The 13,595-nt window shown below is 40.4% G+C and overlaps 1 protein-coding gene across 18 annotated transcripts in view; it reads left to right on the forward strand.

Annotated features, from left to right (window-relative positions):
* Nucleotides 1–11,395, forward strand: part of tanc2a (tetratricopeptide repeat, ankyrin repeat and coiled-coil containing 2a) — a 778,741-nt gene extending 767,346 nt beyond the window's left edge. For all 18 annotated transcript variants that reach the window (XM_059638827.1, XM_059638832.1, XM_059638830.1 and 15 more), the window contains one exon: nt 4,214–11,395. In XM_059638827.1, the coding sequence (XP_059494810.1) occupies nt 4,214–6,185 (1,972 nt within the window). In that variant the 3' untranslated portion in view covers nt 6,186–11,395. The remainder of the gene's footprint in view (nt 1–4,213) is intronic.
* The last annotated feature ends 2,200 nt before the right edge of the window (nt 11,396–13,595 follow it).

Genomic DNA, 13,595 nt, shown 5'->3' on the forward strand with positions numbered 1-13,595 from the left:
CAAACCAAATGTGCATGTTAACCTTAAGAGAATCCTGAATTAAGATTCCTAAATCTTTGTACTTAGATTTCTGAAGCCTGTCCCCATTTAGAAAATGGTCTATACCTTTCATTCTTCCTACTAGAGTGAATGATCTCACACTTTCTCACATTTGTATTCTATCTGTCACTTGTTATCCACAGTCCTAGGACTTGGTAGGACTTCTGCAACCTCCCCACCCCCCCAACACTGCCTGTCCGTTCACCTATCTTTGTATCATCTGCAAACTTTCAGTTCCATGTCCAGATCATTAAGGTATAATATGAATAATTATGGTCTTAGTACTGACCCCTGCAAAACTCCATTAGTCACCATTTGCCATACTGTAAAGACCCCTTTATCTCCACCCCACCCCATCTTCTGCCAGCCAATCCTCTACCCATGACAGTACTTTGCTCCTGACACTTGTTTAGGCACTTATTTAGCAGCCTCCTTTGTAGTACCTTGTCAAAGCCCTTCTGGAAATCTAAATAGATCACATTCACTGGCTCTCCTTTGTCTAACTTGCTTGCTACCTACTCATAACAGATTTGTGAGGCATGACTTCCCTTAAAGCCATGCTTATTCAGCCCTGTTTGGCCGTTCACCTCCAAGTAGTTGGTTATCTCATCCTTAATGGACTTTAAAATGTTACCAACAGCCAAGGTTTGGCTAACCAGCCTATAGTATCCCATCTTCTTCCTCTCTCCCTTCTTTAACAGGGGCATTATATTGGCTATATTCCAGCTTTCTGGGACTCATCCTGTCTCCAGTAATTCCTGAAAGATCACCTTAATGCCTCTACAATCCCCTCAGCTTTCTCCTTCAGAACTCCGGCCCAGGTGATTTACTCATTCTCAGACCCTTCAGCTCCCCCAGCACCTTCTTGGTGATGGCCCCTTCATTCACCTCTGTCCCCTGACTCTCTCAAAGTCCTGGTATGCTTCTGATGTCTTGCACCTTGAACAATGATACAAAGTACCCATTCAATTTTCTGCCATTTCTTTGTTCCGCAATGCTGTTTCTCCAGCCCCGTTTTTAAGTGGCCCATTGTACATTCTTGCCTCTTCCTTACCTTTTATATACCCTTCCAATCTTCTTTTAAACTAATAGCTAGCTTGCCCTCCTCTTACATCATCATCTTCCAATGTCCCCTGAATTTGAACTTGTTTCTCCCACACCATTCTTTTGAGCTACACATTTACCTTTTTAATCTTGTTAACCCTGTGCCAATTATCTCATGGCTCAGGTAGTAATCTGAAGACCGTTTTCTTTTTGGTTCTGCCTTTTAATACAGCTGCTGATATCCCTCTGGAGAACATGTCTCTTCCTTTTACTTATGTTGTTGGTACCTACATGGCAGCGTGGTGACTCAGTGGTTAGCACTGCTGCCTCAGTGCCAGGGACTTGGGTTCAAATCCACCCTCAGGTGACTCTCTATGTGGAGTTTGCACATTCTTCCCGTATCTGCATGGGTTTCCTCCGGGTGCTCCAGTTTCCTCCCACAATCCAAAGATGTGCTGGCTAGGTGGATTGGCCATGTTAAATTGCCCATAGTGTTCAGGGATGTATAGCTTAGGTGGGGTGGGTCTGGTTGGGATGCTTTGTGATTCGGTGTGGACTTGTTAAGTGAGGATCATGTTTCCACACGATTGGGATTCTATTCTATTCTGTTCTATGTGGATCATGACAACTGGATTATTCTTCTTCTAGTCCAAGCTCTCTGTAGCCAGATGAGATATCCTGAACTCGGGCACCAGGAGGGCAACACAGTGGTTGGAACTCCTGATCTCAGTCACAGAGAACAGGTGCTATTTCCCTGACTATGCTAAACCTGATTACAACACATTGTCTCCCTCCTGTGAATGGCTCCCATTGTACTATGATAACAAAGTGTGGAGCTGGATGAACACAGCAGGCCAAGCAGCATCTTAGGAGCACAAAAGCTGACCTTTCGGGCCTAGACCCTTCATCAGAAAAGGGTTTTCTGATGAAGGGTCTACACCCGAAACGTCAGCTTTTGAGCTCCTAAGATGCTGCTTGGCCTGCTGTGTTCATCCAGCTCCACGCTTTGTTATTTTGGATTCTCCAGCATCTGTAATTCCCATTATCCCATCGTACTATGTTCTGTTTACTTTATCCTCCATCCAGCTCCCACTCTTGTACACAGGGATTTAGAATCTCAAAGCTGTTAGACAAACTCATGGGTGGCATCTTCTCCACCACTACCTCATGGAACCCTCAAAATGCCTTGCTAGTCATTACAGCAACCCATCTCTGACCACTGATCGTATTTGATCGTATTTTTGTTCTTTATTCATTATTGAGATGAGGGCATTGCTGGCTAGGCAGCATTTATTAGCAATCCCCAATTGTCCAGAGGCCAGTACAGAGTCAACCACATTTACTGTGGGCCTGGAGTTACATGTAGGCCAGACCAGGCAAGGATGACAGTTTCCTAATGACATTAGTGAACCAGAAGGGTTTTTCCAACAATCAACAATAGACTCATGGTGATCCTTAGATTCTTAATTCCAGATTTTTAAAATTGAATTCAAATTCCACCATCTGCCATGGCAGGGTTCGAGCCCACATTCCCAGAATGTTATCTGGATCTCTGGATTTACAGTCCAGAGATAACACCACTAGGCCATTGCCTCGTCTGATTAAAAGCCACTGACTCTCAAGTTTGGCTTCTCTGAGGGTTGAACTCATGTTCTTCGGATTATGAGACTGACACGCTGCTTAATGCGCTTAGAAGGCATCAGCATTAGTCAATCTGGTATTAGTTAATTTAAAGGATGTGACTGCTTTCTGAAACCAAGCATCCAGGTAGTTCTTCCCGCTCCTGAACGTGTCAGTATCGAAAGCTCATCAACTCTGAATTAGAGTTCCTTCAAGCAACCAACAATTGCTTCAGATGTGGCCGTTATTAACCGCAGTGGGGTCCACCAGCACCACATCATGCAGGTTCAACACGTTGCCGGGCCCTGCCCCTCTTTTATTTACTTGGTTCTTAAGTTGATTTTTAAAAATTCCTACTGTTTTTTCAGTTTGTAACATGTAAATATTTCCCCTATTTACCTTCAGTCTGAAAGTAACCTATAATATGTTGCAAATTAATAGCTATTACCAACCAATGAACTGGTTCAAAGAGTTGCGAATCTTTTGAGTTGTCTTTCTCGGAGGGTGTAGGTGCTCCATCAATCATTGTGTTTAAGCCTGAGCTGGACAGATCTTCGCTGTCTCCGGAAGTTATCTGAACTGAGGCAGAACATCAGCCATGATCGTGAGTGGTGGAGCAGATTCAAGGGAATGCATGTGATCTATTTCTGGTCCTAATTCTGTGTGCTGAGTTTGAATGAATATTGATTACTTAATATAGGTGTGGTCTTGCTCTTTTGAAAATTTGCTAAATCTACATAGCAAGTTCCTTGTTCTCTTCCTGACTTGACATAACTTGGTTTTTTTTGTCTGTTATATTTATTAAGAGTATAGGAATTTTTGAGAAAATACTGACAGTGATAGATAGTGAAACTGCTGAATATAACGGATAAAGAGAAAGACTGATAATCAGAAGGAGGTTACAAGTTGTTGTTCAAGATAAGGATCAAGGATATGTTTGGATAGTCTAAACGTGGAAATGTGTTTTCATTCGTGATTGAATATTCTAATTAGGTAAGAGTATAGAAGCTGTAATTGGTTGAAGTCAATAATGAGACAAATGAGGTAACCAGAACCACTAATTGTAATTGGATATCAACAACCTAAAACAAGTATAAAGTTTTATTAGTATGTGTGAACTACTCTTAAGATAGCACAAAGGTATGAAAACTGATGTAATGTATTGTTCAGAGAGTTTGTTTGCCACCTAGTGGAAATAGCTCCTTGCATAATGCTTAAATAAAAGCTGGTGTAAAGAAATGCCCAAGCGCCATCTGGTCAGTTATGGGAACACAGGCAATTGGTTGACCAAAAGTTTGAATAACACAGGATAATATAAGGTTAACACAGGACTCGGGGAAAAGTCCCTGGAAGGTTTGACAGATGATGCAGGTTCCCCGGAAAGTCAGTATGTTACTTTTTGGCCTTTGAGGGCTAACTGCTAAGAATGATTGAAGGTAACTTTCAATTGTTGAATAATGTCTTTAAAGTTGGAGCATATTTATTATGTACACTTTTATCTTTCATACAGGCAATTTCCAGCTGCTCTGGAAGATTTGCACGAAGCTGTGAAACTTTGCCCAAATAACCGTGAAATACAACGTTTGTTGATACGAGTAGAAGAAGAATTCAGACAAATGCAGTATGGTCAGCAAATGCAGTATGCCCAACAACAACAACAGCAACAGCAACAGACTCAACGAGAAGATGTAGACTCTATACATGAATTATATGATGAAGAATATTTGGAACAGGAGTTGGACAATGTCTCTGTTGGCCTACAGACAGAAGCGAGATCTAGCCAAGGACTGCCAGTCATCCAGAGCCCACCTTCTTCCCCAGCACACCGTGAGCCCAGCTACAGATCCAGCTCGCCTCTCAACTCCCACCAGGTTTTTGACTACAGACCAACCACATCAGTCTCCTCCCCGACTCGGCAGGGCTACCAGTCCACATCACCATCGCTTTCGCCTACTCACCAGAATTCTCATTATCGGCCTAGCCCTCCACCTACCTCCCCTGCTCATCAGGGGTCTTCGTATCGTTTTAGCCCACCCCCAGTGGGTGGACAAAGCAAAGATTATCAGTCTAGTCCCCCTCCTTCACCATTGCGTAGAGCCCCACAGTACAGATCCAGTCCTCCTGCTGATAGTATGAGTATATATAGGCCTCAGTCTGGCTCACCAGTTCGTTATCAACAAGAACCCACCATAGGTCAGCTTCCTGGTAGGCCAAAGTCTCCTTTATCCAAAATGGCCCAAAGACCCTATCAGTTATCTCAGCCACCAGCAGGTTTACCCCAACAAGGGCTTAGATTACAGCCAGCCAAGGCCCAAATCGTACGCACTAATCAGCCGAGCTCAGCAGTACATTCAAGTGCTGTTATACTTGGCGGTTCCTATAATCAGGGGCCCCATTCCATGAGCACTAAACTTCAATCGTCTTCAGTTGATATGGCTCCTACTCAAAGTCGCTTGGTTTACCAGCCTGTAATGGGTGGAGTGGTGGCTGACAGCAGACCTGTCCAGCATGTACAAGCCAGTCTAAGTGCCGGTGCAATAAGCAATGTTTGCCAGCATCCAGGAGCTGTAATGACTAAAGAGGATCACAACCAAAGACCCTCTTCTGCCTTCCGAGGAGGGATGAGGTATGGCCAAACCCCTCAAATTGGTCGCAGTCAGTCTGCTTCATATTATCCTGTTTCCCACTCCAAGCATGAATTAGAAAGATCTTCTGTACCATCCAGCCAGATTGCATCTCCAGATGTATCTCACATGATCAGGAGGGCACTCACGGTGAATCCTCCTGAAATTAAACCTCACCCACCAACACCTCGACCATTGCTCCATTCTCAAAGCACTGGCCTTCGTTTCTCCCCCTCTAACAGCAGCCTTTCTTCTAGCTCCAATATTGTGTCTTCATTCCGTCCTTCTGCATCCATCCAACAGATGGAGATTCCACTCAAGCCCTCTTATGAGAGCCGACCTTGTGAAGAACAGTCCCCCATCTCTCCAACACAGGGTTACCCTGGAGATTCTGGTCGTTCCAGGACCACACCTTTCATGGGGATAATAGATAAAACAGCACGGACACAGCAATACACTCACATGCACCAGCAGAGCCGGACGTGGGCTGTGTCATCTGTTGACACTGTCATCACCAGCCCCACCTCCTCTGGAGGAATGTCCCCCCAGTCTGGTTCCTATAGTCCACCCCCAGTTAGTAATATTGCTTTCTTCAATAAGACTAACAATGCCCAAAATGGCCATCTGATAGACGATGATTTATGTGTCTCCCATGGGAAGCTGACCAATGGATCCCGGGCAGAGATTTTGGAGAGGGTTAGTCAGGCTCCCTCATACCCAGATGTGAAGGTGGCTAGAACGTTGCCTGTTGCCCAAGCATACCAGGACAGCATATATCGGCAGCTCTCCAGAGACCCACGACAAGGGCCAACGTCACCTTTAAAACCAAAGAGACCATTCGTAGAATCAAATGTATAAAGGGAATTCTCTAGATTCTAAATCCCATGTTGTGAGCAGGTTTGCAATTAAACTCCTTGCACATGTAGCCACACAGTGCACTGTACAATGAAGCTGCTTCCACTTACATATGAAATAAGCCAGAAAAGAAACCAATAGTGGGTTCAGTTCCATTCCGTTGCTTAATTATGAGTAGTTTCTAACTTTTCTAACTATTGTACAAAAGTTTAAATGTCAGGAACGAAAAAGGTGATACGAATATCAAAGTATGAATGCTCAAGTGATGAATGTTTAGACTAATGCATCAGATCAGTTTGTTTTTATTTTACATAGGAAGGTTAACATATTATGAGTAATTTTATTTAGGCTTTTTAAAGAAGTCTGACACACGAGTTACAATAAGGTGCAGATAATGACATTTATTTTCAAAGACACTGCTGTGTTTGTACAGCTCGTAATCAGTTTACTATGATTTATATGTAATGCGTGTATTACACTGAACTGTTGGTACGTTTCCAGAACCTCAGACACCAATCTGCATTTTATCTTGAAATCAGTTCTCTGCACTAGCATGGGATCAGGACTAATTTACCTTCAACGATACACAGTGAGTGTTTGCTTCAGCTGCGAGGTTATTCTGTTTAATACTGTAAATGTTGTATGAAGTTTTGCTCTCTACCAATCTGTAGTTGTTAATATTTAAGAATATTTTAAGTTAAGTCAACTTACATCAGGTAATTTTTTTAAAAAAAACTTTATTTTAAAACCAGGTGCAACTATTGTTAAATTTATGAATAGAAGGGGACATTCCCAAAGCAAAGAATATGGGAGCTAATTTTCCACTGGCATTCTCCCACTCCTTTGTCTTATCTTTAACAGAAGAGTCACAGAAACCCTGGAGAAAGGGCAATGACACCTTTTTTTTCTGGGTTTTTCGGTGCTATCTCACCAGATGAGTGGGGGGATGTTACAGGCTACTTTCCATTTTTATTGGCTAGCTTCTCCATCTCTTGCATTAACTGCAGTATTCTGTCACACCTCTCTTGAAAAGAAAACCAGGTGCTCGTACAGAAATTTCTTTATAATTTTAATGTCAACACTGGAACACTTTCACAATTCACACCCCACTTCTGCCATTCAGCAACTGGAAACATAATTGCCTTAACACTTCTAATATAAAATAATTGTTTTAAAATGTTGCAAAAACACTTGAGAAATGTTCTGTAGACCTTGGCAATTTGTATTCCTAATAGAATGAAATTTTGTTAACAAATGATTTGATGAGTTGAAATGTGCCCTCCTGAAAAGATGAAACACAATGCCTGTTAAACATGACTGTCATATTGGTAACCTGTGTTATTTTCAAATATATTTAGCAGTAATTCTTAGTCAGATTTGATTGCCCTGATGAAAAAGCTCCCCATTCACTTTTGAATCTTTCTTCTCCTCAATTTGTTTCAGAAATTCCACTTTCTTTGTACAATTTAGGGTCCCAAACTAGAAATATCACTATCTGGTTAGAACAGAACAAAACTAGTCTTGTTTGGTCCATTGTTCTTTAAATCTGGAAATACCATAGATTTTTAATTCTGTATTCATGTTTTAAAATATGGACTTTCAAAACACGCTGTACATGAACTTGAAATAAGCCAGGTCATTTTTTTTCCCAATTAACATCCCTGAATTTGTTTCGGACTTTATTTTGCATGATTATTTTTTCAGTTACCTCCTTACCCCTTCCTCTTGTTTCTGTATCATTCAGAGTGTGGAGCTCTTGATATCCTGATTTGAAAACTGAACCACAATTAATGTGGAATGAAGTTCATGCCTGCCTTGCTTCTCCAGGCCATGCCAATGTGAAATGTTTCACTCTGCTTGCCACAACTTCATTCTACCTAATGAACATCACGAATTCACTCTATCAACACTGTTCCATGATGCACCATTTTCTCTCCCTTTATTACTCATACTGAACTCTCATTTTTATCACTCATACCTTTTATTCACTACCTTCCATTCTCAGTTTCCTTTTCTGATCACATGAATTCGTCAGCTGCTGAGTTCACTTGTGATGTTGTGTCTCAGTTGTGTCTACTTTACTGTCATGTAATTCTATTCATATTTGGAAATGTCCCCTAAATGCAGTTCAGCTTAGCAAAGTTATATGAAGTCATTTTAGCATTTGCACAAGGATAGGCAAAAAAAAATCCACAATGTGTAGTTTCTTAAGTACAGCAGCACATTATTTGACAGAATTCTTACACTGAAAGTTTGTCATCTGCATTTCCTGTAATATGAGTGCACTTTATCGTTAACCTTTATATAGTGGAATGATAATTGTGACTAGTGTTCTCAGTAGGAGATAAACAGTTGTAACTCTTGGTGTATTTCACAGAAAAAGAAAAAGCAAAATACTAAATTTTTAGCACAATGATTTGCTGTAAATAAATGTCACAGTGTCGGGCATTAATCCAGTATCCCTCAAATGCTCTTCCTTGGAAACTTCAACAGTGCACAACTTAACTCTCACTTTCATTATGTATATGTTGTGCGTAAAATTGAAATGGTACATGCTATCTAAATACATACAAAAATCAGTCTTCTGCCATATGCCTATAATATTTTTATAATGTAGAATCCATTAGTTGAAACCTACCATTCTATTGATAAAAGATGGCATGTAAAGTATGCTGATTACGCACTATCTTGTTTATGAATCTAGATTAGAATAGCACAGCTAAATATTAAGGACGAGTATTTGGATTTGCTGTCTGCAGCTTCCATTGAACTCTAGTTAGAGAAGACTTGAGTTGCAGGGGTTAGTGAGGAGAAACAGGAAGAGAAGAGCCTCCCAAAGCTGCTGGGAAGTTAGATGCTACAGATGGACAGACTCCATGAGCCACACGGAGCCTAGCATAAGCATCTACATATGCAGATCCGCATGAAGTGTTGAAGTAATTGATAATTACCAGCCCCAAAGGCCAGAAATCGTTTCGCAAAATTACACTTGTAGAGTGTACAAATGCAGAAGGAGCAACATAGAAAACAGTTGTATTGTTTTTCTTGACAAAATGCATAATTAACCACATGGTTTGTTTTAGATCCTGAATTAATATTGACCATGCCACAGTTCAACAAATTAAAACCTAATGTGGAGTTAAGTTGTGTTGGTTGAATGTTTCCTCCAGCCTGCAGCTTTGGAAATGCCAGGAACTTGCTAGCTCACCCAGTATTGCTGCAACTCCCTACACTTGATGTCGATATCTAGCACAGACCAGTTAAAACCTACATACTTTTGTTATGAAGGCACTCATTTACACGTATTACTGAGTCTTGCTGTTCGTGCTGAAGAAATAATTGTTACTTTTGGTAGTCCAACTTGTGGCCAGTGTGAATAATGCACTCCTAATGCCAATGGAGCAATGGGAATTGCCCCTCAACCGGGTAACTGAAGGACCATTTTATAAGTGTGTCAAATTTACTTTCTGGCGTATTTACAGAACACTAAATTGCTGCTGTATATGGCTATAATTTACTCATTAATTTGATTTATGACACTTGGCATTAAAGTTACTTACAGCTCCTGTCACCCTCAGCAACAAACATTCTTCCAATTACTCCAATGATGCTCTGAAGCTCCCTCTTTAATTGAAACAAATTGAGGCATTAATACTTTAACCTTGGTTTCTAAGATGCAAGTGCACACAAAATAAATTCAGTGTACTTACCACGCAGGTATTGGTTTTTAAACAAAATAGAAACCTAATCCACATGAAGGCGCAGCATCCTTTATCTTAGCATGAGAAAAAGGCGTGGGGGTCCATCGGGGGAGGGAGTTGTAAAATCAAGTCTGTATAGACAAACAATATGTCTTAAAATATATCGATAAATAACTGTGGAGAAACTGGTTAAACCTTGTAATATGCAGTGTTGGAAAGCTACTTCAGGAATTTACTATTTCAAAAGTGCCATGATTTGAAATGTAATTTAGTAAATACATATCTGCAGATATCTTACTTATCATCAGTTGCTTCCCTCTCTTTCTCTCTCATCGTTGCACAGTTCAGTATTTGATATTTGGACTGGCTTATTTTCCCACATTCATCGGAGAGTTAAGGGAGGAAATTAAAATATTGGGGCAAGGTGCAATACAAAGTCCATGGATATCAATTATTAGACCTTTATCAGAATTATCATGAGCTCTATGAAGTTTCAGAATGTTGTTTATTGAAATGTACATGTACACCTTCATTCTAATTTTGAATATAGTTAGATATACTTGCAAATCAAACTTTTAATGGTGATTAACACTCCAGGTAGATAGCACACTTCAGCCTGGTTCTTTTCATCTATTTGGATTCAGTCAAAACAGAAACAACATATAGTATAAATTAATTTCCTTCTTACTGAGGAGTGCAATTTTTTTTAAGTAAATAGATACAGAAACAGCTGCGGCAGGGATGCATGTAGGTACTTTTTTCTCCCCTTGAAAATGATTGAACAGAATACTAAACATTTGAATGTAATTACAGAAAATTAAATTGTACCATGTCATTTCTGTGTGGATTCGTGGATTCTTTTATTTTCTCTGTACTGTTAATAATGCTCCAAGAAGGCATCTGTACACAGTGAGACACCAGCTGGGAAACTGTATAAAAGTCTTTGGTTTTCTGTTGTGTCTCTGTCTTTCGACTCATCCCTCCCTCCCTCCCTCTCTCTCTCTCGCTCTCTCTCTGTCTCTTTCTTTCTCTCTCTCTCTCTCTCTCTCTCTCTCTCTCTCTCTCTCTCTCTCTCTCTCTCTCTCTCTCACCCCCCCTCTCTCTCCGACTCTGGTTCCAGTGCGCTCTCCCATTCTCCCTCTCCGGCTCTCTCTGTGTCTGTCCCTCCCCCTAACTTTTGATGTAAAGAATTTTTCTCTGTATATTATAAACTGCATGTTTTGTTCCAGTACTGATTAATAATTACAGAAGGTTGTGATATTGTATCCAGGTCGCTCTGGGCTGCGGCCCCTTCCATATTTTGGATGGAGATTTCTCTTTGCTGTATTGCTTGCTGAGCAGAGTAATATTGTCTGTACATGTGGGCTGTGAGTTAGTGCAAAACAAAACAAAAAAATAAACGAATGCTTTTGTTTTTATTTTTGATTTACAGATTGTGATCTGTACAATTTACTGTATGAAAATACTGTACCTATTTATAAATGGTTAACACTTCAAATTAAATGAAACACAACTGCCTAACTTTCATTAATAGTTATTTTTGAAATTTATGTAATAAGGTTTAAATTCTTTGTAATCCTGTCAGACATGAAAGATATGTTGAAATGCAGAACAAATATTACACAATCTTCAAGATGAACATTTGCTAGCAACTGCTATGCAAAATCCTAAGAACTGCTTACTACCACAGGCTCCCTGTCCACAGGGCAATCCTTCTTAGGATCTTACTACTCTCATGTGATCACCTTAGAACCTTATAACAAACTGATGCTCAGAGCAGGATTCTGTGTCATCTACCGAGCAAAAATGCCTCTTCAAAGCTTTTTTTTCCAATTTGGAATTCTGACCTTGGCATCTGAGCACTGTTGAAGGTATTACTGGATTTATCTTATTTTTGTTAATGTGTTTCAGTGTAGCAGGAGGTTTCAGTTAACAGCTGAGCCTTGCTAGTTTTCCTTGAAGATGGAATGTTACATAGCCACTGCACATTGAATGCAACTCATTGGGATTAGGTCTAATCCTCAAATAAGTAGAACACGTGCACTCCAGGTTAAAAGGCCTTGACATAGCAGGACTACTAACTATAGTTAGCCAATCCATTAGCAGCACATTGATCAAGATGAGTTGAATATCACCTGTTCCATTTCTATACCGTGCAATAACCACCATACTTTTTTGCAACTTGGCATTTTTTTTTCTAGCTTTTATATTCCATCAGCAAACCACATGCTTCTGGAGGATTGCTTTCAATCTTTCCATGTAATCTGAACCACTAGCTACAAAATAAGCTGATTTAACCTCCACACTGCCATTTTCAAAACGAATATCACAACTTGACATGGTGCCTTGAACTGATTAATTTATGCTGTTTTTGTCTGCTTTTACCTAAATTTATCAAAGCTGTTGGTGGTTGCAAAATTGCTTCAAGGTGATAAAGTTGACAGGAGGTTGATCTGCACGTAGAGAAAACCTAGTTGGTTTTTGCTTTGAGGGTTCACGTCACACAAATTCATTTCAGTCACAGATAAGAGTCATAGAGATTTACAGCCATGGAGCAAGGCCCTTCGGCCCTTTGAGACAGTGGCTGTCAAAAACAATAGCCTAACAATTCTGTAGCCAAATCCTTGACTGATATGACAGGAAGCAGAAGCAGGGCAAAAGGAAAAGTTCAGTGAGGGAGGAGGAGGAGGACTTTCCACACGAATATTTTTCACCCAATGTGTTTCAGGAATATTGCTGTTACTATTGTATATGCTGTCAGCGGTTTGATCATCAATGCAGCTTTGCAAGGGAGGTGCTCATGGAATCTACCGTATCTTGCAGCCAACCTCAGTATAAACACATTTTTTGCTGATTGGTTATTTGGTAACTGGTCCCGAATTTCTCTGCATTAGGAGGTGGCAGAATCTGTAACATCTTCCAGTCATTGACCACCATAAGAGATAAAACATACCCAATGTTCCTTATGCCAGGAAAGACAAGTTCACTGTCATCACTCTGACCAAAGAAGTAAGTAGACTGTGTACGTGAACATGCAGTATGGCTGACTTCCTCCGTTGTGCACAGTGCCAGTGACTGCAAATACATGGCTTTTTGGGTGCCATTTTTAATTGCCTCTGTGTATTGAAACAAAAATTTTGACTCTGTATTTGGTGTGCAATATGTTTAGTACATGATAAGGGTAAATGCCTGCTATCTTGATCAGTGTAATGGTATATATATTCCTTGCACGTTCACTTTTCCTTGAATGTTTTAGTCACCATGTAAACTAGTATGTGGCTGCTGGGTGACAACTCTACTCTGCAACCTACAGAGTAGAAACAAAAATTGAAGTTGCTGGAGAAACTCAGGTCTTTAGAGAAAAAGCAGAGTTAATGTTCCTGGTTTAGTGACCCTTCTTCACAGCTGACAGTAGCTATGAAAGGGTGATATTTGCTGAAGGCAGGAGGTGAGAGTTCAAGTGGGTAGAAAGGAATGATTGGATAGGCAGAGATAGAGCCAGAGAGATTGAACAATATTTAGGGAGACACAAGGTTGGATGATAGTATGCTAGGGAGAAAGAAAAACTGATAATGGGCACCTTAAGTTAGTTTCAGAGTTCCCATGTTCACTATTCTTTATTATAGAGCAGACCCTGAACATCTGTGTTTACCAGCTTCATCACAGTTTTAGTATTTTCTATCTTCGACTAAGACTTAATATCTGGTTCATC

The sequence above is a fragment of the Stegostoma tigrinum genome, chromosome 31 (genome assembly GCF_030684315.1).
Source record: "Stegostoma tigrinum isolate sSteTig4 chromosome 31, sSteTig4.hap1, whole genome shotgun sequence".
NCBI lineage: Eukaryota > Metazoa > Chordata > Chondrichthyes > Orectolobiformes > Stegostomatidae > Stegostoma > Stegostoma tigrinum.